General features: G+C 40.2%; 1 protein-coding gene and 1 pseudogene across 1 annotated transcript; both read right to left on the minus strand.

Moving 5' to 3' along the window:
* Positions 1–318: 318 nt before the first annotated feature.
* On the minus strand, positions 319–23,040 carry IL22RA2 (interleukin 22 receptor subunit alpha 2). Its single transcript, XM_058735413.1, has 4 exons — positions 22,738–23,040; positions 16,947–17,082; positions 14,185–14,363; positions 319–1,905 (listed from the first exon to the last, which is right to left on the minus strand). The coding sequence occupies exons 1-4, from the start codon at positions 22,949–22,951 to the stop codon at positions 1,721–1,723; spliced, it is 714 nt and encodes a 237-aa protein (XP_058591396.1). The 5' UTR covers positions 22,952–23,040; the 3' UTR covers positions 319–1,720.
* LOC131515636 (U1 spliceosomal RNA) lies at positions 3,298–3,451 on the minus strand (annotated as a pseudogene).
* Positions 23,041–26,679: the final 3,639 nt, after the last annotated feature.

The raw sequence follows: 26,679 nt of genomic DNA on the forward strand, positions 1-26,679 counted from the left end.
ATTAAGTGGAAATATTTTATAACAGAAAATGAATGTATGAAAAAGTACATTCATATAAAATACGAAATGCATGGAAAATATTCATTCATGTAAAAGTTCCATTTATGTAAAAATTGGCATATCTATGTCAAGTTAACTGTCTCAATAGCGAGTGAAAAAGGATTGCTTCAAGATTGCTTTTGTCTGTAGCACTCTCTTAAAAAAATTAATCCAGCTGTCTTTTGTTAAATGTCTACTATTACCTTGTCTCTTAAATGTTTATTCAGCTGTCTTAGAACAATGCAGGCTGTGGTTCGGATGTTACATTCAGAGACAAAGTTCCGCATTCAGAGAGGACTTTATTCTTTGCCTCCTCTTTAAATTCTAATGTTTTGAGCCATGTTGCTTAAATTAGTTTACCAGTAAAATGTAAAGGAAGAAAGAATGGGTAAACAAAGAGTTCCCCAAGGTGTAATTAATGGTGAACACCGCCTCAAGAAAATATAAGCACAACTTTCAGTGAGATCCTTCAAACATGAGCCATCCCGCTCTCAGAGAGTTTTGATTTCCATATTGTGGAGCACTCCAGAACCCTTCAAGGAAGTTCCACACATTTCTCTTCACTTCTCCGACTTCTTTTGTCCAGCATGGGCTGGTACGTTTCAGCCACTACACAGTAAGCAGTGTGAGGTGCCAGAACTCCAATTTCAACAACTCTGTGAGCTCCTTCATATACCTTTTGTTCCTGTACATAAGGGGAAAAGTGAGATGACAAATGGCTTTCAGTTAGTCACTGATTTGCTCTATTATTAAGAAGTTGTCCACAGTCTCGGTAGTGGTTGGATTATAGGGTTTCTTCCCAGACACATCCTCTTTCTCCAGAGTCCTAGTTCAGAGCCTGATAAAGGGACAGGTCATGGCTGTGTACATGCGACATAAGGGCTGTTGACTGGCTGACTCAATGGCCAGAATCCCTTTTCCAAGAATTTATGCTGTGCAGTGAGGAAAATGGAGGAGACTTGGAGACCATTGTAGACATGCAACATGGCCAGAGACACGGATCGGGGTCCTTTAAGACTCTCTTCTCTATCCGTCCTTCCCTGTCCCTTCGAAGCCCGGCAGCACTTTATTTCCTGTTCCTTCCTGTCCCTAAGATCACTTGTTTATTGGGAGTTTTATTAAGCTCCTCCCTTCCCCCTACCCTTTTCTATTTGAACCAGTTTGAGTGAGTTTCTGTTCCTTACAACCATAGGAACCTTGTCTTAGATGGACACCAAAAAGGAACATTCAATTAACTATCAAACAAGATAAAGGCACAGATGGTGGATTAAAATACTATAACAAAATTGGCCTAAATATATAATGCTGTGATCCAAAAGCCACTTAAAAAGAGTGTAAAATCCATAAAAATTAGTATTTGTGGTCATCAAAGGGAATTAAATATTGTTAACACCAATCTTTATATATGCACCAATCTTTAGATAGTCACTTTAATTTCTCCAGATTAACTAGGCAGGATGAAGTGGAGACCAGCTGAGCAAAGGCACACACACACACACACACACACACACATCTGATAGTGATGCCAGTCACAAATTGCTTATCAATGAGGGTGGAAGTGAGAAGAAATTGAAAAAAAAAAAAGGTAAAGAAAAGTAAAAGGAATTGAGTGGCAAAAGAATGGACATACTTTAGAGCTAAAATGTTACTTAAATGAACAAAAGAAAAATACCAAACTTACCTATTCACCTGAACTTACCTTTCCTATTGAATTAATTATAAAGACTCGATATACTAGCTCATAGTAATTTTCTATTGATACATTTTTTCCTTTTTGGTCTCTATATGGTAAACCTGGAGCATGAAGAATCACCAACAAAGATCCATTGATTTGAGTTATATTCATGACTGGAGGATCAATTTTTGCTGGAGAAAGAATGGGAAAATTTGACAAATCATTAAAATAATGTAATATTTCACATGGACACATTATACATAATAACAAGTCACTACTAAGTTCAGAGATCTGGCAAAAATCATTATGAAGAGATACTCTGACACCTAAAATATGCATGTCTGAGAATTCTCTTTAAAGATAATTTTTTATTTGCAAAGACTGGTACCTCCTGATTCAGCTTTAAGAGGACATTTATCAATCATTTCCCCAACTCATAGTGATTGTTTTGTAAAATGAGGTGTAAAAAGTTATTTGGGTGGAGATTTCAAATATTTTGTAGGTTCTTAAAGATGTGAAATTTCAAAGCAGCGTTAAAACCATTTGAAGACTTGTTGTTATAAAATTAATTCAACAGGGTTATGTTATGTACTATGGAAGAGCATGGAAAGGATCCAGAGAGAGAATTTTCGGTCCTTGCATTTTGATATGATTAACCAGATTAACTAACGGCAATTCTAGGAAGAATTAATTCTATGATGGATTTGTTGTTGTCTTCCTTTTTGGTATTCGTTACATATTTTCAGTTTGTAAATTCATATCTTCTATAATTCTTGAAAATCAACCATTCTTGATAGATAAGAATGATGATAGCTAGACAGCTAGACAGACAAGTGCATAAAGAGCTATATATGCTTTTCTTCTGGAATTTCAGTTCAACACCTGTTAGAATTTCTTACTTGATTCTCTATATATCCTAACTTTGGTTTTTCCATCTGTTTTCCTCAGCAGAGTATTCTGAATGGCTTTTTCAGACCTGTCTTCCAATCCACCAATTTACTATTTGGTCATGTCTGAACTGTATCAATGATTTTTTTTTCATTTTGATGAGCTCTGGGTCTTTTTCAATCTATCTGGTCCTAAAAAATAATATTTTGCCTTTGATTATGCTTTTATTTTCTCTGTTATATCTTTAAACTTATTTATTTTGCTATATGCTTCCACGATTATAAGTACTTGAAGTGCTAGTAAGGTAGATGACTGTTTCTTCCAAACTTGCTTATATTGATCTACTCCCTTGTGTTTTTGTTGTTGAGCACATGTTTAAAGTTGCTACTTTCGGGGCGCCTGGGTGGCTCAGTCGGTTAAGCGGCCGACTTCGGCTCAGGTCATGATCTCACGGCTCGTGAGTTCGAGCCCCGCGTCGGGCTCTGTGCTGACAGCTCAGAGCCTGGAGCCTGTTTCAGATTCTGTGTCTCCCTCTTTCTCTCTGACCCTCCCCTGTTCATGCTCTGTCTCTCTCTGTCTCAAAAGTAAATAAACATTAAAAAAAATTAAAAAAAAATAAATAAAGTTGATACTTTCTTTTTTTGCTGCTTTGCTTTGGATTTTTTAATCTAATTTAACTTAATTTTTTTTAAATCGGGGGACTGTGCGAAATTCCCCACGAACAGAAATTGTGCAGCTGAGTTCCCCTGCTTGAGGAAATTGCAGGTGTCAGAAAGACCTGAGTGCTTTGGATGACCTCTGCCTTGAGAGAACCATGTGATCATGGTATCTCCTCTGCCATGTAAGTATGAATTTTTAAATTAAAAAAAAATTAATGTCTATTTATTTATTTATTTTGAGAGAGAGAGAGAGCGAGAGAGCACAGCAGGGGAGGGGCAGAGAGACACACACACACACACACACACAGAATCCGAAGCAGGCTCCAGGCTCTGAGCTGTCAGCACAGAGCCCGATGTGGGGCTCGAACCCACAAACCATGAGATCATGACTTGAGCCAAAGTTGGACACTCAGCCAACTAAGCCACCCAGACATCCCTGAATTTTTAAATTTTAAATAAACTTTCATTAGCCTATAAGATAGATACTGACAAATAAGTAAATCATATGGCTCAACAAATCTTTACAAATAAACACTCCTGAATAGCTATCATCCAGATTAAGAAACATTACTAGCACCCTAGAAACCTCCTTCATGTTTTCTCCAATTACTTAACCCCAGAAGATAACTACAATTGTACTGATTTCTATGACCGCATATATCAGTTTTTGAAATCATGCAATATACACTTTTTTGTGACTGGTTTCTTTCTCTCTCTATGTATATATCTAGATCTAGGTCTATAGAGAGATATAGATATAGATAGATATAGGTATATAGATATATAGTTATATAGATATATAGATATAGTAATAGGTATGCATATAGATATAGGTAGATACAGACACAGATACTTAAATTACGGGCTGAATTGTGTCCCCTGCAAATTCATAGGATGAAGTCCTAAGCCCCCTGTACCTCGGAATATGACCCTGTTTGGAGACAGGGACTTGGAAGCGGTTAATTAAAGTACAATGAAGCCATATTGACTTCATGGGTGGTATTGGTGGGCTTTACTCCAATATGACTGGTGTCCTTACAGGAAGACATGGACATGCGCAAGCACAGAGGGATGACCATGTGAGGACACAGAGAGAAAGCCAAGCCAAGGAAGAGAGGCCTTAGAAGAAACCAAACCTGCTGATACTTTGGTCTTGGACTTCTGGCTGAAGAACTGTGGGAAAACAAATTTTTGTTGTGTCAGCCAGGGAATCTATGGTATTCCGTGACAGCCCTACCAAACTAACGTATATGTTATGTAGTATATATATATATATATATATATATATATATATATATATATATATTGTTGCATGTATCAAGAGTTCATTCTTTTGATTGCTATGTAGTATTTTTTTTAAAATGTTGATTCATTTCTGAGTGAGAGAGCATGAGCAGGGCAGGGGCAGAGAGAGAGGAAGACAGAGGATCCGAAGCAGGCTCTGTGCTGACAGCAGAAAGCCTGGTGTGGGGCTCAAACTCACGAACCGCGAGATCATGACCTGAACTGAAGTCGGACAGTCAACTGACTGAGCCACGCAGGGGCCCCTATGTAGTATTTAATTATATGTGTATCACAATTTATCTATTCATAGGCTTAGGTTGTTTTATGTAGGTTTAGCTTTTATAGATATTTCCATGCTTCAGGAGACCCACCAATTTATATTCCCTTTAGTGGCATATGAAAGTTCCCATTGTTCACATTCTAACATTTGGCATTATTATTTTTAAAAAAATTAATTTGGGCTATTCTGGGAAGTGTGTTTCATTGTGTTCCTTGTGTTTTTAAGTTGCATTTCCCTGACGACTAATGGAGTTTCACGTGTTTATTGGCCATTTGGATGTCCTCTTCTGAGAACAGCTGTTCCAGTCTTTTGCCCATTTTTTTAAATTGGTTTCCTCGTCTTCTTCTAATTAATTCGTAAGAGTTCTTTGTACATTCTGAGCACAGTTCTTTGTCAAATATAGCACTGTGAATATCTTCTCTCTGAGATTTGTGTTTTCATTATTTTAATGGTACGTTTTGATAAACAGAAGTTCTTAATTTTCGTGTAGTTCAATTTATCAGTTATTTCCTTCATCAGTAGCACTTTTTGGGGATCTGGCTATGCCAAAGCCATGAAAATATTCTCCCATGTTATCTTACAGAATAGGAGCCAGCAAATATTCTCTGTAAAGGGCCAGATAATAAATACCTCAGGCTTTCGGGCTGCATGTGTCTGTTGTAACTGCTCGACTTCGCCATGGCTTGCAGTGCAAAAACAGTCACAGGCAAAATGTAAATGAATGGGTGTGACTATGTTACAATAAAACTTTATTTACAAAATTAGAAGCAGGCAATTTGGCTCACAAGCTGTAGTTGCTAAGTTTTATTGTTTTCATCCAGCCAGACTCGGTTTTGTAAATGGGTGACGTAGGGGAACAAGACTTATTATTTTTCCAACTGATCTAATCTTGTTTAGACCATAGTGATGCCACTGAACTAAACTATGAACATAAATCAAATGATCGTATATGTGGGTTGTGTTGCTTCTCAGCACTGTATTTGGTTTTGTGTCTGCAGGGTATCCCTGTGGCACCATCAACCTGGTACAATCTCAAGATGGTGTTCTCTGAAACTCAAAAGTTCGATATATTTGAATCTCAAGGCTTTATGAATTTAGGAAACACCTGACTGCTGACAGAGTGGAGACTAAAACACACACCCTCCTTTGTTTCCTCTCTTTCTCAGAAGGGCTCTCCCTAGTCTGTTCTTTTATCTATAGGAGCTCTTCGAGGGTCTAAGATTTTATGAGGGTACTAGTTGTAACTCCCCACCTTGTGTAGACCTACAGCCTCGTCTCCTGCCCCAGGGGTGGGGGCTGTTACCACTTAGGGTCTAGTTCCCAAGTCTGGGAAAATGCCCTCAAGGACAGCAAGGCTTCCCTTTGTTTACCCTCTGGTTTCCCCTCTGGTTCCAGTTACTTTGCTTTGGAGGCCCAGGAGATTTCCTTTATTTTCTTTTATGTTCTTCTGTAGAGTTAAAAAAAAGGTTATGTTTTATCCAGACTTTCTAAGCATTTTAGAAGAGGACAGTTTCTACCATCACAAACCCCCACCCCATCCCATTTACTCTGAAACCAAAAGTTGTTAATTCACTTTTCAGTTGTCAGAAGTTTTGCCTAATTGTTTTGAAGGTGAAGGATTTCCCCCTTTTTTACACTTTAATTTTGTGAAGTGGTTGATATTTAGTCCTGTTTGTGATTTCCTTGCTCCAAATTTGAGTGATCAAGTTACCGTAGACCCCTTGTCTGTCTCTTGCAAGGTGAGAAGAGTTACTGCTTTTTGTAGGCTAGTTTAATGTATGTTTAATGTTCTCCTGGATAAAAAACATATTTCTAACATTCTTGTCACATATCTAACACCAAAAAAACAAAAACCAAAAAAAAAAAAAAATCCAGTCCTCTTTTTAAAATGTGACTCAGAGTTTAGACTTACTTCAATTGGTAGACATTAGTTAAAGATGAATACTGGCAAGGTTAAATACTACTGTGTATTTTCTTTCTCACTAATGTATTTATACATAAACTGATAATCCTTGCCCCTTCTGGCCCAAGCTGTTATTATTGAAGAATTTTCTTTTAATCATATGCATGCAGAACCTGTCCTTTGAATGTATGCGTTCATTATCTTAAATTTTTATTGTTTAATGTGATATTTAACCTTAAATACAGGTGAAGTATATATTTCCAGTGTTGGCCTAGAATTCCAGTGAGCCCGGTTGCAGATATCACAGGAGCTCCTACTGTGTGGTCCATGATGCTGACCTTTGTAACTGAGTGACCATTCTTGACCCATGCACTGAATTGTGATTTTGTTGCAATGGACAATTTAAGATTACTTTATCTCCCAAGACCAATTCATTCGACTGCTCTCTCTTTGAAGCATTAGCTTCCCGGAGCATTCACAAATATAATGGACTCACTGGTTTCCTCCTAACCTTGTACTCAGGCATCCTTTAGATACCTGGACTTATTCAACACTCCTCAATACTTTCTGCCTAGACAATCCTATCAAGGCCCATTGTACTACATGCAAATGACTCACAAGTTTGTGTCTAATAGAGTCCTGGATCTGTATAGCTATTTCCCTTAGATATCTGAAAAGCACGTTAAACTCAACATATTCAAAACTGACTTATGGTCTCCATTATTCTCCATCCCATCAAACTGGTCTTTTCCCATCTAGTGGCATCCAAAAATATCTCAGTGATTCATCCGGTTATGCAAGCCAGAAGCTTGGAAGTCATCTTTGACATGTACCTTCTTCCTTACTTCTTTATGCAACCCATCTCCAGGCCCTGCCAATTTTTCCTACCGAATGTCCCTTCAATGATAAATTTTCTATAGTCCTTTCCATTATTCTAATTTAAGCCAAATCCTGTCTCTTACAGGCCAGTACAGGAACTCACTAACTCACTTCCCTGTATCCAGTCTCTTCCTTTTCTGATCTGTACTTCCCAAATACGGCCAAATTGATCTTTCCAATACACAAATCTGATCACATCATCCCCTGATTAAAATCACTTTATATCTTTCTGGAGGATGCTATAACTTCTTAATAGAAAATTCTCATTCCTGGTCTATCTCTCCAGTCCCATCTTATTTCACAGCCCCTCTGCCTGCCCCTCATCACCATGCAGCTGTCTTTCAGTCTCTTGTACCTGTCATGCTTCCTCCTGCTAGAGGGCCTTTGCCAATGCTATTCCCTTTGCCTGGACTTGTCCACCTTTTCTTATCTAGTTAACTTCTATTCATCTTTAGATACAAGCTCAAGTGTCATTTCCCCAGACATGCTTTTCCTGACATCCCTGATCATGTCCCTCCTTGACTAGGCTCTCATAGCACCATGGGTCTGTTTTGTGCCACCTGTCATTGGTATCATTTTATGTTTATTTGTATTATTATTTTATTAAAGTCTGTCTTCCCCGTTGAACAGGAATCTCTATGAAGAAAAAAACTTCTTTGTGTCTTCTGTGCTTGCTATTTTCTCCCCAGGACCTAGTACAATGCCCAGAACGTAGGAAGTGCTTTATAAATACTTGCTGAATGCATGCATAAAGTCATTCAGCCATTACTGAATGATTTTTAAGTCATTCCATTAGAAACTCAGATCTATTCCAAAACTCCACAATTATTTTCAATTCAAGAAAATATGGCTTTAGATAAGACTAAAATCATATTGAGCCTCAAATGCTGCTTTAACTTAAGTTTTTTTTTTAATGTTGCATTGTCCCTAGATAGATACCAGGAGTCAGAACCCCTTAACCTAAAGCAACACCCTGTTGTTCAGAAATGGATCTCACATTAAGTCAGTGCATCCAGTTGATTCATTAGGCCTGTATCATAGACTCTAGGAACATGCTGTTCTATTATCCCTAACAACATGCTTTTAAAAACATTTTTTTCAGAAAGCCTCAGGACCTGTGGCAAGAGAGGCAAACAAAGCTGGAGGTAAGGAAACAGGCAAGTGAGCAGGGCTCTTGCTGTCTCTTCAACAAGAGTAGCTCCAGTTTTGACTATGTGATGCACTGCTTTCTTACTCTTCTTCTTAAGTGGTCTTGGAAGAAGGTTTTTGTTGTTTTTTAGAGGTTTGTTCCTTCCTGGGGCAGTCATACAGAAAGAACACAAAACCTCCTTAATGCAACACTATCTCAATTTAGATAGAATTGAGTCAAAACTTCAGCTCATCTCAGCCAACATCTTTGGCTAATCTTACCAACTAGCCTAACGGATCACACTCAAGAAAGCTTTGTTTGAGAAATAAATTTGAAGTTGACCCCATCTGTAGGTTTGAATATAGTAATAAAACTACTCTGAAAATTCCCCTCAGTGCTGTGTATCAGCCTAGTTGTGCTGTCTCCTTTCCTCCACCAGAGAATTGCTGAAATGAATTGGGCTTCACTCTCAAGTTATTCCAAGAAATACTGTACTGGAGGCCATGGGTAGTTTACTCAATTGCCATTCTATTCTCTTACTGGTTGAAGATTTGCAAAACTAAAGATGTCTTTTTCTAAATCCAATTCCATCTAGCATTCTGGACATGATCTAATTAGTTTGGATTTAATTGGACATTACACTAGTTAGGTCATTAGGGTGAGATTTGGAAGCGATGATGCTACCAGTTTTATGATAAATCTTTCATCCTTTCCCAGAGGGTAATTGTGAATTGAAGAAAGGTAAGTATGTATAGACTCTGGCCAGTAATGGGACCCTGGTTGTCAGTTGATGATAATTTCTGGGGACTCAGAATACCTCTTATAGTGCATTCTTATAGAGGTCAGGCAATGAAAGTAAATTTAATAAGATATACACCACAACTGACAGAATTCATTTCCATTCTGGTTCCCTGGACAGCATCAACAATTTCTTTGTTGATAGACAAAGCATTGTTGTTAGAAAGCATCAGAACAATTTCTTTTCACTTGGCTTTCATTGTCATCTGGATCTTTATCACATACAGTCTACAGAGTCTTTGATATTTTTACCACGGGATATCATGACAGTGATTGAACTTGGTATGCCTAGAGTTCTAGGCACTATAGATGCTTGAGTAAGAAACATGTTATAGAAACATGTTGGAGTAAGAAACATGTTGGAACTATATTTCCTCTGGGGTTTGTTGAGACATTTCCTCTCAAGTGAAGGACAAGCTATTTCACTTTGCATCCCCTACTGCTAAGAAAGGTTCACTGGGTTTGTTGGGCCTCTATGCATTTTGTAGGAAACACATACCGTATTTAGATGTGCTACCCATTTGCAAAGTAACCCATAAGATTTTCAGCTTTGAGAAGGACCCAGACTAAATGACAGACTTCTCAACTAGTTCATGTTGCAAACAAGCTACTCTACCACTTGTCTTTTATGATCCAGAAAATCCAACAATCTTCAAAGTATCTGTGACAGATCAGGATGCTATTTAGAGACTGTGGCAATTCTAAGTCCCTGGATGTTTTGGAACAAAGTCATACCCACTTTAGGAAACAACTATGTTTCTTTTGAAAAAAGCTCCAGACTTCCTTGTTCCTGAACCCTGATAGAAAATGAATGCTTGAATCAAGGGATATCAAGGAGCCATGTGGTCTGAGTTTCCTATCATAAACTGGATGTCCTCTGATACAGAAACTCATAAAATGCACAAAAACATGCCAACAGTAAGTGGAAACAGATTATAGGAGTCTAGCCTCTAGCAGGTCTTAACATCAAATTAATTCACAAAAGTAGGTGGTTTATCCTCTCAGCACAACTACACATACTGTCTTATCACTTCTTCCTCCTTTATAGTTATGGCATCTTGAGGAGTCCCCTATGACTGGTTAAGAAGAAAGAAAAGAAGCCTGTTTCCCAGAAGGTTCTGCATGACATGATGGCACTGGCCAGAAGTGGACTGCTACAACATTATATACACTCAGTTGGTGGCAGGAGGTCTGGGTAAGAGGTATGTGGAGGCACCCTGAAGCAAATATTTCTGTGTCCATGTGAATGCAAAGCAAAATACACCTAAAAGGAAGCTTTCAAAACTAGGTGGATATGAAATTGCAAGGGACCCAGAATAGCCAAAACAATCTTGAAAAAAGAAGAACAAAGTAGGAGGGCTCACACTTTTCAATTGCAAAGTTTGTTCCCAAGCAACAGTAATTAAGGCAGTGTGGTACTGGCACAAGGATAGATGTATAGATCATTGGAATCAAAGTGAGAACTTAAAAATAAACCCACAGGTCTATGATTAACTTTTTTTCACCAAGAGCACCAAGATCATTTGGAGGGAAAAGAATAGTCTTTTCAACAAATGACACTAGAACAACTGGATAGCCATTTATAAAAGAAGGAAGGTGGACCTTTACCTCACACCATATATAAAAATGAACTCGATGGAAAAGGATCAAAATGTAAGAGCTAAATCTATAAAACTCTTTTAAAAACTTCAGATAAACCTCCACAGCCTTAGATTTGGCAAGAGATTGGTAGATATTGCACCAAGAGCACAAGCAATAGGGAAAAAATAGATTGACCTCATAAAAATTAAAAAAAAATTTGTGTTTCAAATCACTCCACCAAGAAAGTGGAAAGACAAACCATAGAATGGGAGAAAATATTTGAAAATCATATATCTGACTAAGGACTAGTATCCATAATATATTAAGAGCTCTTACACTCAATAATAAAAAGACAAATAATCTAATTTAATAATGAGCAAAGGAGCTAAATAGCTAATTCTCCAAGAGACGTTTGCAAACAGCCAATATGCACATGAAGAGATACTCAACACCATTAATCATCAGGGCAATGCAAATCAAAACCACACGAGATACGACTTCATACCCACTAAGACAGCTATAATCAAAAGGTTAGGTAAGTGTTGCTAAGGATGTGAAGAAATCATAACCCTCATACACCGCTGATGGGAATGTAAAATGGTGCAGCTGCTTTGGAAAACAGTCTGGCAGTTCCTCAAAGGATTAAACCAAAGTCACTATGAGATCTAGGGATTCTACTCCTACGTATATACCTACAAGAAATAAAATCATTTGTTTACACACAAACTTGTATACGAGTGTTCATAGAAACACTATCATAGCCAAAATGGAAAACAATTCAGATGTCTATCAGCTGAGCAAACTGTGGCATATTCATATACTAGAACATTATTCAGCCACAAAAAGAAGTGAAGTGCTGATACACGCTACAACATGAATGAACCTTAAAAACATTATGCTGGGTGAAAGTGGCCTGCCATGAAAGACCACATATTATATGATTCCACTCACGTGAATTGTCCAGAACTGAGAACTCTATAGATATAGAAAGTAGATTAGTCATTGCCTTGGGCTAAGGGACTGGAGAAATGAGAGAATAGGATGGCGATAGCCGAAGAGTGGGGCATTTCTTTCTGAGGTGATGAAAATGTTCTAAAATGGACTATAGGTGATGGTTGTAATGTCTGTGAATATACTAAAAACCGCTGAATTGTACACATGATATAGGGAATGTAAGGGGTGCCAATTATATCTCAATAAAGTTGTTTTAAAAACTCCAGGTGGAGGCAGTGAAAACTTATTTCCCCAGTGTCTCATACTTGCTCCATAGGCTCATGAGCAAAATGGTTGTGTGAAAGGAATGGAGACTTTATATAGATTCAAAAATATGGACTTCCCTTTTCAAAGCTGGATTGACACCACTGAATAGAAGAGGACCAGTGCTGAACCCCTAGTATAGTTCACTTTATATAGTAGATATATATATATATATATATATATATATATATATATATATATATATATATTTCATCCCTTCCAACAGGGAGGGGAAAAGAGACAGGGGAATAGACACTTTTCTGATTATAGATTTGTCTTCTCTGCGTCAACGCTTTTATCAGCAGCCCCCCTGATCACCCACCATGAATGTAATGGATGCCTTATTCATGAGCATAGTACCTGACGAGACGTTGTTTATGACGGAAGAACTAAGTCAATGTGGAAGAGGTGAAGTTACTCTCATACCCACAGGAGTATTTGACCTTCTGATATATCCCATCACTTAGAAACCCCTGGTTTTATGGGAAGGTGAAGTGGCTAATTGAAAACTCAGTTTGAGAGCACCTTGTGAAGTTGAACATGAACTGGTATATGCTCTAATCTTGTGACCAATATATGGTGCTATTTCTTCCGTAGATAGCACTCACCAGTCTAGGATATAAGAAGTGGAAATGGGAGGGGCAATTCTTGCTGTTAAACATGATGAGCAACTCATGAAATGGCTTGTTTCCAATACACTTGATTAGAACAACAATGGTTTCAAAAAATTGGAAATTGAGACCGCCTCCTGACTGTTTGGAGCTCTTTATGCCATTTAAGCACCACGGAGAAAATGAGATCCTGTGTTGTCTAGGGCAATTGGTTCTGACTCTCCAGGGGAAGCAGAGTTGCTATATACACAACAGGGTCAGGTAGAAGTCTGCTTAGTGTCCCCTGGGATGCCTCTTAGAACTCCTACTTTCAGTGATAAAAATTAATTTAAAATTATGTTCAACTAATATGGTAAAGATTAAAAAGACTTAAACTCCTCAAGAGTGAAGAGCTGAGGTGCTACCTGGAAAGAAAGCAAATGTTGAGTTAATAATGAGAGAAGTTATAAATATTAACTACAGCTACATGACTAGTCGCAGTTTTAAGGACTGTTGTAGATATCCATATTTTCTTTCTTGTTTTGTTATGCATGTTTTTTTGTACATGTAAATTAAGCGCTTTCCTTTTACTCTTTCCCTTTTGTTCACTATTTTATATAAGGTCGGTTGGTCATGGTTTCTTATTACTTATATTTTAGATTATATTATTCTAGGACTATGAGAAAAAGAGTATATGTCATTGAGGAATGGATACAAGAACAAGCTTTTGGTCTTCCCTTTGGGGAGATGACTAAAAGTCTTAATTTCGTCAACAGAGAATCCTTCTGAAGAGTATTTTCAAGAACTTATTCCCCATGCTCAGAAAAGGACTAGACTTCTTTCTTAGTGCCTAAAACTTTTTTGTCCTAACAGGTAACAATTGGGTAGCAGGCTAGACTGTGAGCTCTGCAGTCAGATGCATAGAATGTGAATCCTGACTTGGGTTGTACAGGCCATGAGACCTGGCCACCTACTGGAACCTCTGTGCCTTGGTTTTGTGGGCTATAAAATAAAGATAGTAAAAGCCATCTTTGGGGGTTGTTCTGAGAATTAGATCAAATGAGATGATGGTGTAGACCTCAGTAAAAGTCATCTTCTAGGGTTGTTCTGAGAAATAGGTCAAATGAGATGATGGTGTAGACCTCAGCAAAGCACAGGGCCTGCTCTATGGGGCTCCTTGGGGTCAGGAAGAGCAAATGTAAAGGAACTCCATGGAACTCACTTTCCCACCAGGGAGTGAAGCGCTGCGTCATGGTCCAGCCTGAGCGGATCCCAGCTGAGATGGTCCTCACCCTTCCATAATAAGGTTCCTGTATATCTGATGTTTCATTGGTAAGGTCACAAAAGGATTCGAGAATACCCCAACAGTCCTCTTTATTTTTCCATTGTCTCTGTCCATACCTATAGAAGGAAAAGACAAGGATCTGAGGGGGTTTTTTTTTTTTCTTCCCATTGAAGGAGTCATCCATTTTTTTCAGTCTATGAATGTTTTAAATGGGTTGAGATTTGTCCTCCAACATCAGCACCCCTGTGAAAGCTTATGGCTACTCTCATCAAGCATCTTTTACAAATATTTTATTCTTATTAATCCAAGTGTTATCTTGCTGAAAGAAAAACTCCACACAGACACCTTCTGTATCCCTAGCAAAGGGGTTTCGGGGTTTTTAATACTTAGTGAAGTTATTCTTCTAGTATATGAACCAACTTCCACTTTTGAGTACTAGCTTCCCACATCCTTAATGCTTCTGAGGTTTCAACCCTGTGGTTTCCTTCACTTCTCAGCAGCCCTGCTGTTGAGTAACGTGGCCAATTCTGAGAAGTCGCTACCACTTTTTATCTCAGGTGTTGCTTACCCAACACATCTGGTCACTATTTTTGTTGAAAATGGGGCAGGGGTTAATAGTGAGGAAATCCTGTAATCAGGAACTAGGTGTGAAGGAGGGGAGCCCATGATAGAAAGGTCTGAGTCAAAGAAACAGGTTGACTCAGCCCAAGACTATGGGACGATGTAACAGCAACAGGGAAGGTTAAAGCTTCCCTTCCTTTTCTGTCACAAATCAGAAAAGACACAGGAAGACGATGGTGGAAACAGAGTGGAAATTAGAAGCTGGGGTGAAAGTCTTCCCAAAACGTTTGTTTTGAAGACTTGAAATCTAGCTTTCTGGCCATATAATGAGGAATACTTCTGGCCTCTATACTCTGTAAACTATATAATGGCAACAGTGGCATTTTATCAAAGGACACCATTAGAGCAAAACCAGTGACATCAATTGAATACAGTTTGATGCCTTTTAATTGTTATTTATTGTTGAGACATTGTCTTTGCTAGCTACATTTAGTTGTTGTGGTTGGCTTCTCTTCTAACGTGGTAGCTCATTTTTTGTCCTATCCCAAATGGGACGTATATTAACAGTAGACCCACATGGATGGAATAGTACCATGAGCTTTCACCAAGTGAAAGATCTCAAAAATATAAATCTGCATTGTGCTCTTGAAAATATGATATAGAGAGGAATGGATCCAGGCATTCTGAATCTCATACAAGTTTGGGAGTATTCATTAAGAAAAAAAAAAATTACAAATATAAAATTCTCCCATGGGATCTTAAAGTTTAATCTTCACTAGTTTCATGGTAAAACAACTTCTAATCCAATTTTAACACTGGACCATAAACAGGCCCTATTTATACCGCCTAAGGGGGAAGTATTAAAAAAATCCCTATATTCTATATGCTGGAGTATCTCCGAGTATGCACAAATCTGTTTTTAGCATGGAACAGTTTTTATTGGAAAGATGCATAAATTTTACAGCTGCTACACAAAATATGTTGAGAAAAGCAGCAGTATTTAGAGACTGAGAAACTTCTGGAAATAGTTCTTACGAGGTTAGCAAGAGGTTAATTAATGGGAAGATCTGACCTCAAGCCTACCCCCATGCTCGAGAGACATGGAATAAAAATTATGGAATAAAAAGTGTGATGTTGGTCCACAGCTACATCTGACGTTCTGAATTTCTAAGAAAAAACTCATGGGAGCGAAAGTGCAATATCTCCTGTCTCAGTATCTCTCATCCAGCATCTTAAACTGTGAAAGAGAAGGAGGAGCCTCGGAAAACCCCAACAAATTTACAAGCCAATTGCAAATCAGGAGCTTGTGTGTCCAAGGCCTGGATCCAGGGAAGGAATTGATTGTATCTGATGGTTTTTTTTTTTTTTGTTTTAATTTTTTTTAAACTTTATTTATTTTTGAGAGAGAGAGAGACAGCGTGTGAGCAGGGGAGGAGCAGAGAGAGAGAGGGAGACACAGAGTCCGAAGCAGGCTCCAGGCTCCGAGCTGTCAGCACAGAGCCCGACACGGGGCTGGAACTCGCGATCTGCGAGATCATGACCTGAGCCGAAGCCAACCGACCTGAGCCACCCAGGCGCCCCTATTGTATCTGAGTTTTGATAACGATCCACCAGAAACATCCTGAAGAGCCCAGAGAGGAGCATGCAGCAGCGCGCTCTGGTTTGTGTTCGTGCTTACAGGAGCCATTCGTTTCTGAAAAGAATTTTCTAAATTTTCAAAAATGTCTTTTCAATTACAAAATATATTGTGTACACTCATGTCCATGTGTCCCACAGCTTGTTCACCAATTATCAATAGCATCAAGTTAGTTGAGTGCCTACTATGGGCTAAACAATGTGCTTCCAACATTCACTAGATAAATATGTACCCAGAGGCCACTATGTGCCGGGCTCCGTCGTGAAGCCAAAGGCTCGGCCTGTAAGATCTCGGCGCTGGGTCTCCGAGGGATGAAGCGTCATCCCAACAGACTCACATCATCGTGCATTTTGTGTCCCCACGGAGACGCGGCCCTCCTGTCCCCACCTCTGCTTCTCGACCTCTCTGAAACTGAGAAAAAGATCCCAACGCTCCACTGCATTCTCGAACATGAAATTCTAGTGACCATCTCCATCAGCTGGAGGAAACGCTGATTACTTACATTTTGTACTGTACGAAATAGATACTGCTGTTGCTGGTACAAGCCCTCCCAGGCTGCCAGTGCAAAATGTTGTGGAAATTTCGAGACTGAAAATGTACTCGCTGAGGCATCAGGGATTCACGGGCTGACTGGGTTTCTGGAATAAAAAGAGAAGGAAAAACATTGAACACGGATGCAGGCACGATTGTTATTAGCACTCCTTTTCAGTGTAATACCGGCCTCAGGATCTCCTAAAATAGTTGCTGTAAGTGCAGATGGTGCACGTGAAACCTAGAAGCCGACATTTTGGATCTTGAATGTGACGATTTTTATGCACACTAAAGTTTCAGAAAAACTGTGTTCCTGACTACACAAACATAAGGGATATCCTCCCACCCCATTCCCAAGCTCCAGAGGAAGTAAATGGCAGCGAAGAAAATATTGTCCTCAGGTCCTTCCATGATGGCAAAGGAATATAATGACCAAGATGAAAAGCGCCACTCCAAGGCCACTCCCCCACCTTCCTTATTATTGTATTGTATTGTATTGTATTGTATTGTATTGTATTGTATTTATTTTTTAAATATCATTTATTGCCAAATTGGCTACCATACAATGTGTAAAGTGTGCTCTTGGTTTTTGGGGCAGATTCCCATGGTTCATCACTTACATACACCACCCAGTGCTCATCCCAACAAGTGCCCTCCTCAATGCCCATCACCCATTTTCCCCTCTCCCCCACACTCCCATCCACCCTCAGTTTGTCCTCTGTATTTAAGAGTCTCTTATAGTTTGCCTCCCTCTCTCTCCATTTGTAACTATTTTTTCCCCTTCCCTTCTCCCATGGGAACCAAACCTTCCCCCTTCTGTTAAGTTTCTCAAGATCCACATATGAGTGAAAACATATGGTACCTGTCTTTGTCTGACTGACTTATTTCACTTAGCAGAATACTCTTCAGTTCCATCCATGCTGCTGCAAATGGCATGATTTCATTCTTTCTCATTGCTGAGTAGTATTCCATTGTATACATAAACCACATCTTCTTTATCCATTCATCAGTTGATGGACATTTGGGCTCTTTCCATAATTTGGCTATTGTTGAAAGTGCTGCTAGAAACATTGGGATACATGTGCCCCTATGAATCAGTACTCCTGCATCCTTGGGATAAATTCCCAGTAGTACTATTGGTGGGTTGTAAGATAGTTCTATTTTCAATTTTTTGAGGAACCTCCACACTGTTTTCCAGAGCAGGTGCACCAGTTTGCATTCCCACCAGCAGTGCAAGGGGTTCCCGTTTCTCCACATCCTTTCCAGCATCTGTTGTTTCCAGAGTTGTTAGTTTTAGCCACTCTGACCCGTGTGAGATAGTATCTCAGTGTGGTTTGATTTGTATTTCCCTGATGAGGAGTGATGTTGAGCATCTTTTCATGTGTCTGTTGGTCATCTGGATGTCTTCTTTGGAAAAGTGTCTAATCGTGTCTTCTGCCCATTTCTTCACTGGATTATTCGTTTTTCAGGTGTTGAGTTTGGTAAGTTCTTTATAGATTTTGGATACTAACCCTTTATCCGATACGTCATTTGCAAATACCTTTTCTCATTCTGTCGGTTGCCTTTTAGTTTTGCTGATTATTTCCTTCACCGTGCAGAAATTTTTATCTTGATGAGATCCCAATAGTTCATTTTTGCCTTTAATTCCCTTGACTTCCGAGATATGTCGAGCAAAAAATTACTGTGGCTGAGGTCAAAGAGGTTGTTGCCTGCTTTCTCCTCTAGGGTTTTGATAGTTTCCTGTTTCACATTTAGGCCTTTCATCCATTTTGAGTTTATTTTTGTGAATGGTGTAAGAAAGTGGCCCAGTTTCATTCTTCTGCATGTTGCTGTCCAGTTCTCCCAGCACCATTTGCTAAAAAGACTGTGTTTTTTTTCCCCACTGGATACTCTTTCCTGCTTTGTCAAAGATTAATTGTCCATACATTTGTGGGTACAATTCTGGGTTCTCTATTCTATTCCATTGGTCTACGTGTCTGTTTTTGTGCCAATACCATACTGTCTTGATGATTACAGCTTTGTAGTAGAGGTTAAAGTCTGGGATTCTGATGCCTCCTGTTTTGGTTTTCTTTTTCAATATTACTTTGGCTATTTGGGGTCTTTTGTGGTTCCATACAAATCTTCTAGCTTTGAGAAGAATGCTGGTGCAATTTTGACTGGGATTGCATTGAATATGTAGATTGCTTTGGGTAGTATTGACATTTTAACAATATTTATTCTCCCAATCCATGAGCATGGAATGTGTTTCCATTTCTTTGTGTCTTCTTCAATTTCCTTCACAAATTTTCTATAGTTTTCAGCATACAGATCTTTTACATCTTTGGTTAGGCTTATTCCTAGGTATTTTATGATTCTTGGTGCAATTGTAAATGGGATTGATTTCTTGATTTCTCTTTCTGTTGCTTCATTATTGGTGTATAGAAATGCAATTGATTTCTGTACATGGATTTTGTACCCTGTGACTTTGCTGAATTCATGTATCAGTTCCAACAGCCTTTTGGTGGAGTCTTTCGGGTTTTCCATGTAGAGTATCATGTTGTCTGCGAAAAGTGAAAGTTTGACTTCTTCTTTGTCAATTTTGATGCCTTTTATTTCCTTTTGTTGCCTGATTGCTGATGCTAGAACTTCCAACACTATGTTAAACAACAGTGGTGAGACTGGACATCCCTGTCGTGTTCCTGATCTTAAGGGGAAAGCTCTCAGTTTTTCCCCATTGAGGATGATATCAGCTGTGGGCTTTTCATCTATGGCTTTTATGCTGTTTAAGTGTGTTCCTTCTATCCTGACTTTCTTGAGGGTTTTTTTTTAAGGAATCACCCACCTTCCTAGGAGCCATTATGTTACAGCTACACTGAGACAAAATCTGGCCTGGGACCATTTTTGATTCTAGAAACTCAGTCCAGAACTCGGTTTCTCCTTTCTCAGGTTCTTTCTCAGTCTCTGGGTCTTGCCTCATTGGCCTCTAACCTCTACCAGGTGACCTGGCTTTATTTCAGGTAGATGAGCCTTTGCCGCCCCAGTCCTAAATGGCTGCACTTATCAGTTTGCATCTTGGCTCCAAGAACCCAAGCATAATTGCTGAGATGAACCTGTCCGTGCTATCAAGGGAGACTGCCCAAGACCCTGTTGTGTTCTGAAAAGAGTCTCGGCAATAATTGTGGCAGGAGAGGGGATAATTGTGTACTTGGCGTGGCTTGTGCTTTCCTCCACAACTGACTGAATGAGTGACCCAATCTCACCTGCATTCAGTCCTATGGAAGCAAGGGATCTTGACAAAATTTTGTTCTAGAGTCTGCAGGAAACTAGAATATGTCACTAAAATATGCCTCTTTGACATAAAAAATATTGTGAGCTGAAGGCAATTAAGAAACAGCAAACACAGGAAAACTCTCTCCCTTGTCTGCCTAAAGGCAAGACACAAATTCTCTTTTTACTGGAGATGGACTTATCAGCCCAGAACGGCACCACGGGAGTCTGCAAATAAACCTTCTTCCATTATTTTCCTCCCATATATTTCCCTTACCACAGTCTGCCGCCCTTGGAAGCCTACAACTGCTTTCCTGTGTCTTGTCATGTCCCTGCAAAGGTATTGTTCTTCGTCGAAGATGCTAGATAAGTTGAAATGCTATTGAGTTACTCTTTGCTTATGTTCCTCCCTCGTGATGGGCGCTGCATGCGTTAATAAACAATTTGTTTTTCTCTTGTTAATCTGTCTTTTCATTGAGGAGTCCCAGCTCAAAGCCTAAGATGGGCAGACTTGAAGTTTTGCCTCCCAACAAGTGCAAATTTTCTGATCAGGGATAGGAAGTCCAGCAGAAGGAGAGGACGTCGGGAAATATATCCTGCTCTTTTCCCTGGGTCCATCTTCCACCCCTCACCCCTCCAGGGCGGCCTCCTGAGTCCTGCTTCCCCCTGCTTTGTGTGGTCCCGCCCGAGGGTCCCTGCACTGGCCCTTGCTCTCCCCGCATGCGTCATTTCTTTACCTCCTTCAAGTGTTTGCTCAAAAATCACTGAGATGTCACAACATGCTTCTGAGCCCTGAGCCCGTGATCTCAGCTCTGAACATTTAAGATTTGTTACAGTCTAATAAAGGAGGCTGTTTCCTTACGTATTTGTTTTTACCAACCAAATACTGCTATTTGGTTTGTTTGCTTTTATTTTTCTTTTTTGGAACTCCTCCAGTGCATCAAATGCTGGTGTGTTCATGGTAAGAGTCTACGGCCAGCGTTGATTTTTCTCACGGGCATCACTACCGGATCGATCAATCCTGTATAGCACATAAGCATTCCAGAAGTCTCAGGACACGATGCACACAATTTCCTGGAGGCTGCGCCTAGGGCTGATCTGCCACCCCGAGGAGTGTCGGCTCAATGCCCTTTATGTCCTCCGTCTCTGGATTTCTTTTCTCACTTTTATACCACCACCTCCGCCACCACCAACAATAATAGCAAATCTCAGTGCCGGGCACCGAGCGCTTGTGCTTGCATTAACTCACGTAACCTGCCCAGCTCTTCTCTGAGAGAGGTACTCTTGCGGTCTGTCTCTTCCAGACAAAATCGGTGAGGCTGATTTTGTACCCAAGCATCTGGCTGCAGGGCCTGCCTGTCACCCACCACAGAAAGCAAAAGCAGAGCCTCCCTCAGGAGAGAGAAGTTAATGGTGGGGGAAGAAAAAAACACTGCACTGAGAGCCTGAGGATATTCTTTCTCCTCCTCTTTCCCTCCTCCTCCTTCTGGCTGGCATTCACTGATCACTGGACATGTATGAACATCAAACATTTATCAGGCACCGTGCTGGAAGCTTTATGTCTCATTTCGTATTCACAACCACCTAATAAGGTAGGCATTTTTAATACATGTTACAGATGGGGAAGCTGAGGCTTAAAGACTTTGTGGATCTTGCCCAAAGTTACAGGCCTGGTAACATGTAGAGCCAGAATCATTTTGGTAGTGCTTGAATTCCTGCCATATTTGGCTAAACCAGCCCTTGCTATTGCTGCAGACCAAAGGTACACTGTACTCAAATCCACACCTTTCTGAAAGAAGAGGGATTGAATTGTTTTTATGTTACCAGCCACTGAGTATAGTCTTAGAACAGTTACTTGAACCATTTACACTGAGAGGTACCTGTTAACTGGGGGGGGGGGGGGGGGGGGGGGGTTAATGGCCTTGATCAGAGGCGTCTTGGGGTAAGATGTTCTCTGCTCTTGAAAAGTCCTCTGTGAAAACCAACAGCAAATTCTTACACGTAGCTTATGGTCTCTATTCTGTGCCAGGCACTGTTCTAAGCACTCAGTATATATTAACTGATTTATTCCTCCCAGTGACTTACAACCCCCTTTCTACAGATGAGGAAGTTGAGGCACAAGGGGGCCAAGTCAATTGGCCCAGGTTTTCTAGATGGTAAACGACAGAGCTGGGATCCAGACTCGGGCAGTCTGGCTTAGGGGGCTGCTCATAATCACCATGCCATAGTGTCCCTTGAAGGCAAAGGAAGCGCTAAGGAGACAGAGAGGTGGGTGTCCCTATGTCCTGGGTGAAGTTTCTTGAATGCCTCCTTTTTGGTAGCTACTTATTAAGGCCGCATGGCGTCAGTCAGGCTGCAGACAGAAGTTGACCCCCTGTCTGTTCTGATCATTTCACGACAGAAGAAAGCTGACATTTTTACAAAGCCCAGAGAAGCACCAGTGCCGTTTCTAACAGTCCCTTGAGCAGACTCGGAAGACAAAGCCGTGAACAATTAAAAAGAAATGAAGCACTTACCCACTACACCAGTCAGGAGGAAACTGATGAGGAAGCCTAGAAAGCAATGTTTAGGCGTCATGGTTGCAATGTGACCGGTCAGACAACCAGTGCTGCCCTCAATGAGAGCACAGCTCTGGACAGAAGAGGAAACTGTAGAATCCTCATGCCGGACATCCCCTCGTGGGTTTAAGCAGTTCCTTGAAGGAACTACAATTTCATTTTTTAAATACATTATATTATGTATTATTTTAGGGTTCTTATAAAAGAATAAAAAAACCACCAAAAGATATGTGCGCTAAGTCACTTCAGTGTGGCAGCTTGTTTTCGTTGGGACTGGGACTTAGTTAGCTTTGAAAAGCCAGAACACTGAGGATTGGCGGAATGGAGGGCAGGGTGGGGCAGAAATTGTGCAAGGCACTCAAAGGTGAGGGAATAAAACAAGTCGTGAGCCTTCAGGGAATCTAGCCTCGGGAGGCAGAGAAGCTGCCTGCCAGTCACCAGGACTTGGCTGACAGTGATTCCCGAGAATTGTACGTGGCAAGTGTAGCTATCTGGGCTCCTGGCAGTGGTTCGAGCTGCTAGGGTCTCTGGGAGATTGTTCCTTTTCCTCTCTTCTTGGAAGCTCTCTGACTAGCCTCCCTGGTACCTCATACCCTCCATACCCTCTGGCTCTCCACAGGGCTCCCTGCCCTACTGGTCAGTCTTCCCAGTCCATGATGGCCTTGGGCCCCACTCAACTCATGCTCTTTCTTTTCCATGCCCACCCTCCATTTCCAGCAAGCTGATAAAGATTTCGAGCTGTCAGACTAAATGTACCCTTAAAAGGTTGAGTGTGGAGAACAATCGTTCTGAGCTGCATTCTGTCTTTTTCCATATCTTCTTTGAAATCTGATCGAACTAGGTCATCTGTTCTTTGCCTATGATTCATTACACTCATTTTTCTCACCTGTCTTTTTAACCGCATGTTTTTAGAGGCACCGGAATTATACTGAAAGCCCATGAAGAAAATCATCTTTTTTTTTTTTTTAATTAGGATTTTTAGGTCAAAAGAGGAAATATCTTCTTAGTCTCTTTTAAGTTCTTGGAAGAACAGCCTCTTGAGTGACTACTAGGGAGGTTTGCTAAGCAGTTCTCATTCATTCAATAAATTGAACAAAGATTTGCTGCCTTATCACGTGCCAGGAATTATTCTCAGCAGCAAGGGTGTAGCAGCAATTCAGATAGGCATTACCCTTGCCTTCCAAATCCTACTCAAAGGGGAGTAGACGTAGCTGCCAGCAGTGTGGAGGGGTTTGTGAAGATATGCCAGATTTCCCAGCACCTCCGTGCTATGTCCCACTTCTGAAGCAGACCCCTTATCTCCTCCATGTGGAATTTCCATTGCTCGTAAGCAAACGGAGGCTTTCAAAGAAGAAACATGCAACCAACCTCAGGCCCCCTTTGCACCGTCTTGCTGCTCCTTGTCACAACTCCAGGGCTCTCAGCAGTACCTACTTACTCACCCACGTTACCCAGCAAGCTCTAGACTTCGCATTAACCTTGGTTTTTAAGTAGGGGGGCGGGGCGAAAACCTGTGTTTGCACTACTGATGTTCAATACCTTCAACACCAATTAGCTCTTGTTTGGAAACAACCCAATCATTCCAAATTCTAGCTAAGAAAACAAGAAACTATTTTAATTCAAGGTTTAATGAGTGCAGCAGAGAATAAAATTGGGGTTGGTACTGGTTTACTGACTTTGTAGAACAAATAAGGGGCAATTAGAGGGGAAGGGGGGGAAGCACAGAATATACTAAGAACAGAATTCTCTCAAAGATGTGTGAACGTTTGTGCTATGTTAAATTACAGAAACTAAACCAGTCCTGTCACCATTCAATGAGCTCCCTAGTTGTGTGATTTCATAATCTGCATAGATGAAAAGATAAAATTAAATTGTAAATCCCACCTATTTGGAAGCAGAAGAATTTATACAGAATTCTTTCTTCTTTAAAAAAAATTTTTTTTAACATTTATTTATTTTTGAGAGACAGAGAGGAACAGAGCGCAAGCCGGGAAGGGGGAAAGAGAGAGGGAGACACAGAATCGGAAGCAGTCTCCAGGCTCTGAGCTGTCAGCACAAGAGCCCGATGTGGGGCTTAACTTTTGAACCGTGAGATCATGACCTGAGGCAAAGTCAGATGCTTTACCAAGTGAACCACCCAGGTGCCCCAGTACAGAATTATTTCAAACGAAATGACATTTGCTTTGGGAAGTAAGAAAATTACAGATAATAGGAGATCCCTGCTCTACTTTGCTTCTAGCATGAAATACTGACTTCCAACGCATCCCCCACCTTCCTGCCTCCAGCCTATCGGAAGAATCTACCTTGACAGTGACAGTGGGTGCCTCCATCATGCTGGGTCTGGAGAGAATTTGCCTAAGCCCCTGCCTTGGACAGACCTGATTCTTTTCTTTTCTCCTTGTGGCTTTCAGCAGACCAACAATTCACCTAACTGGGAAATCATTATTAATTATTTTTAATGTGATACTGGATTTTGGTTATTAGAAATACATATTGAAGTATTACAGATAACATGATACAATGCCTGGAATTCACTTCAAAATAATCAGAGGGTCAGGAAGAGGGTCACCAATCAACCCCCAGCTGAAAATTATTGACACTAGATATTGGGTACACGGAGATTCATTATACTTTCTACTTTTATATATATTTGCAGTTTTTCATAGCAAAAGGAAAAAGGCTTTAAAAGTTAATCTTTAAGATGCCATCTTTATAAAACTTCGTTTGATAATCTGAATGCCATTTTAGTGTTGATAACAAGAATGAATAACTACAGGGACTGTGTTACATTCTTGCCATGCATTATTCTAGTTAATCCTTACGACAAGCCCAGAAGGTCAGTATTATTATCCTGATATTACAGATGAAGAAAATGAGACATAAGCGCAAAGAACCCGACTAGCTCTATAGCATATAGTGACAGAACAAGGGGTGAAATCAGGTCTGGCTGACCGAAGGGACCTATTATAAAATCACTATGCGTTGTTCTTCACTTATAATATTTATTCCATAAAGGGATAGAATGCTGTCAGTGAAAATTTGGACATGCAGCCCTTTGTTTATTCACTCAAATGAATGTTTACTGAGCCTATGCTGTATCCCAGGCACTGTGTGAGGTATGCAGTAATGACAAATGGGCTGAGCCAGTCCTGATGGGCCAGCATCATTTTCTTCAGCCAGGTCTTGGTAGTGAAGGGCCACATGTTCCTTATTCTCCTTCAGAAAAGTGTTTAGGGGCCCCTGGGTGGGTCAGTTGTTTAAGCATCTGACTTTGGCTCAGGTCATGATCTTGCAGTTCGTGAGCGTGAGCCCTGTGAGTTCGAGCCCTGCATAGGGCTCTGTGCTGATGGCTCAGAGCCTGGAGCCTGCTTTGTATTCTGTGTCTCCCTCTCTCTCTGCCCCTCCCCCACTTGTGCTCTGTCTCTCTCTCACTCAGAAATAAACATTAAAAAATTAAAAGAAAAAAAGAAAAAAAAAGTGTTTAAAAACTGGTATCCTGGACTGCCTCAGTGGGATATATCCAAGGGGTCAGATGGACTGGGTTTCTGCCCCAGGTTCTTTCCCTCTTTCTATGATTTGGTAAGCGGAAAGGCCTCTTTTTAAAGTTAATAAAGAATAGTAACTTGAAATCCACTCTTCTCCTCAGACCCACAGAGAACCATATATTTGTAGTACCAATAACTGGGAACTATTTGTTCTTTCTCATGCTGGGCCCTCAATAACTCTGAATAATGCCCATGACCTTTAAGCAGTTCTGCATTCTGGAAATAATTGGCATGAATTTCAAAATAGCTTATGGACTTAAATTCAGGGAAAAAAAAAAGGAACTCTATTGTTGAAATACATGCAGTAAACACAATGACCAATCTGATCAAGTTCAACTTTGGTTAATTTTTTGGA

This window comes from Neofelis nebulosa, chromosome 6 (genome assembly GCF_028018385.1).
Source record: "Neofelis nebulosa isolate mNeoNeb1 chromosome 6, mNeoNeb1.pri, whole genome shotgun sequence".
NCBI lineage: Eukaryota > Metazoa > Chordata > Mammalia > Carnivora > Felidae > Neofelis > Neofelis nebulosa.

Coding starts and splice junctions, on each gene's coding strand:
- IL22RA2 (XM_058735413.1), bottom strand. CDS start 22,951: ATGTATTTAAAAAATGAAATTGTAGTTCCTTCAAGGAACTGCTTAAAC. Junction 14,364..16,946: donor TATTTCGTACAGTACAAAAT/GTAAGTAATCAG, acceptor TTCCTTCTATAG/GTATGGACAGAGACAATGGA. Junction 1,906..14,184: donor CTTCACTCCCTGGTGGGAAA/GTGAGTTCCATG, acceptor TTCTTTCTCCAG/CAAAAATTGATCCTCCAGTC.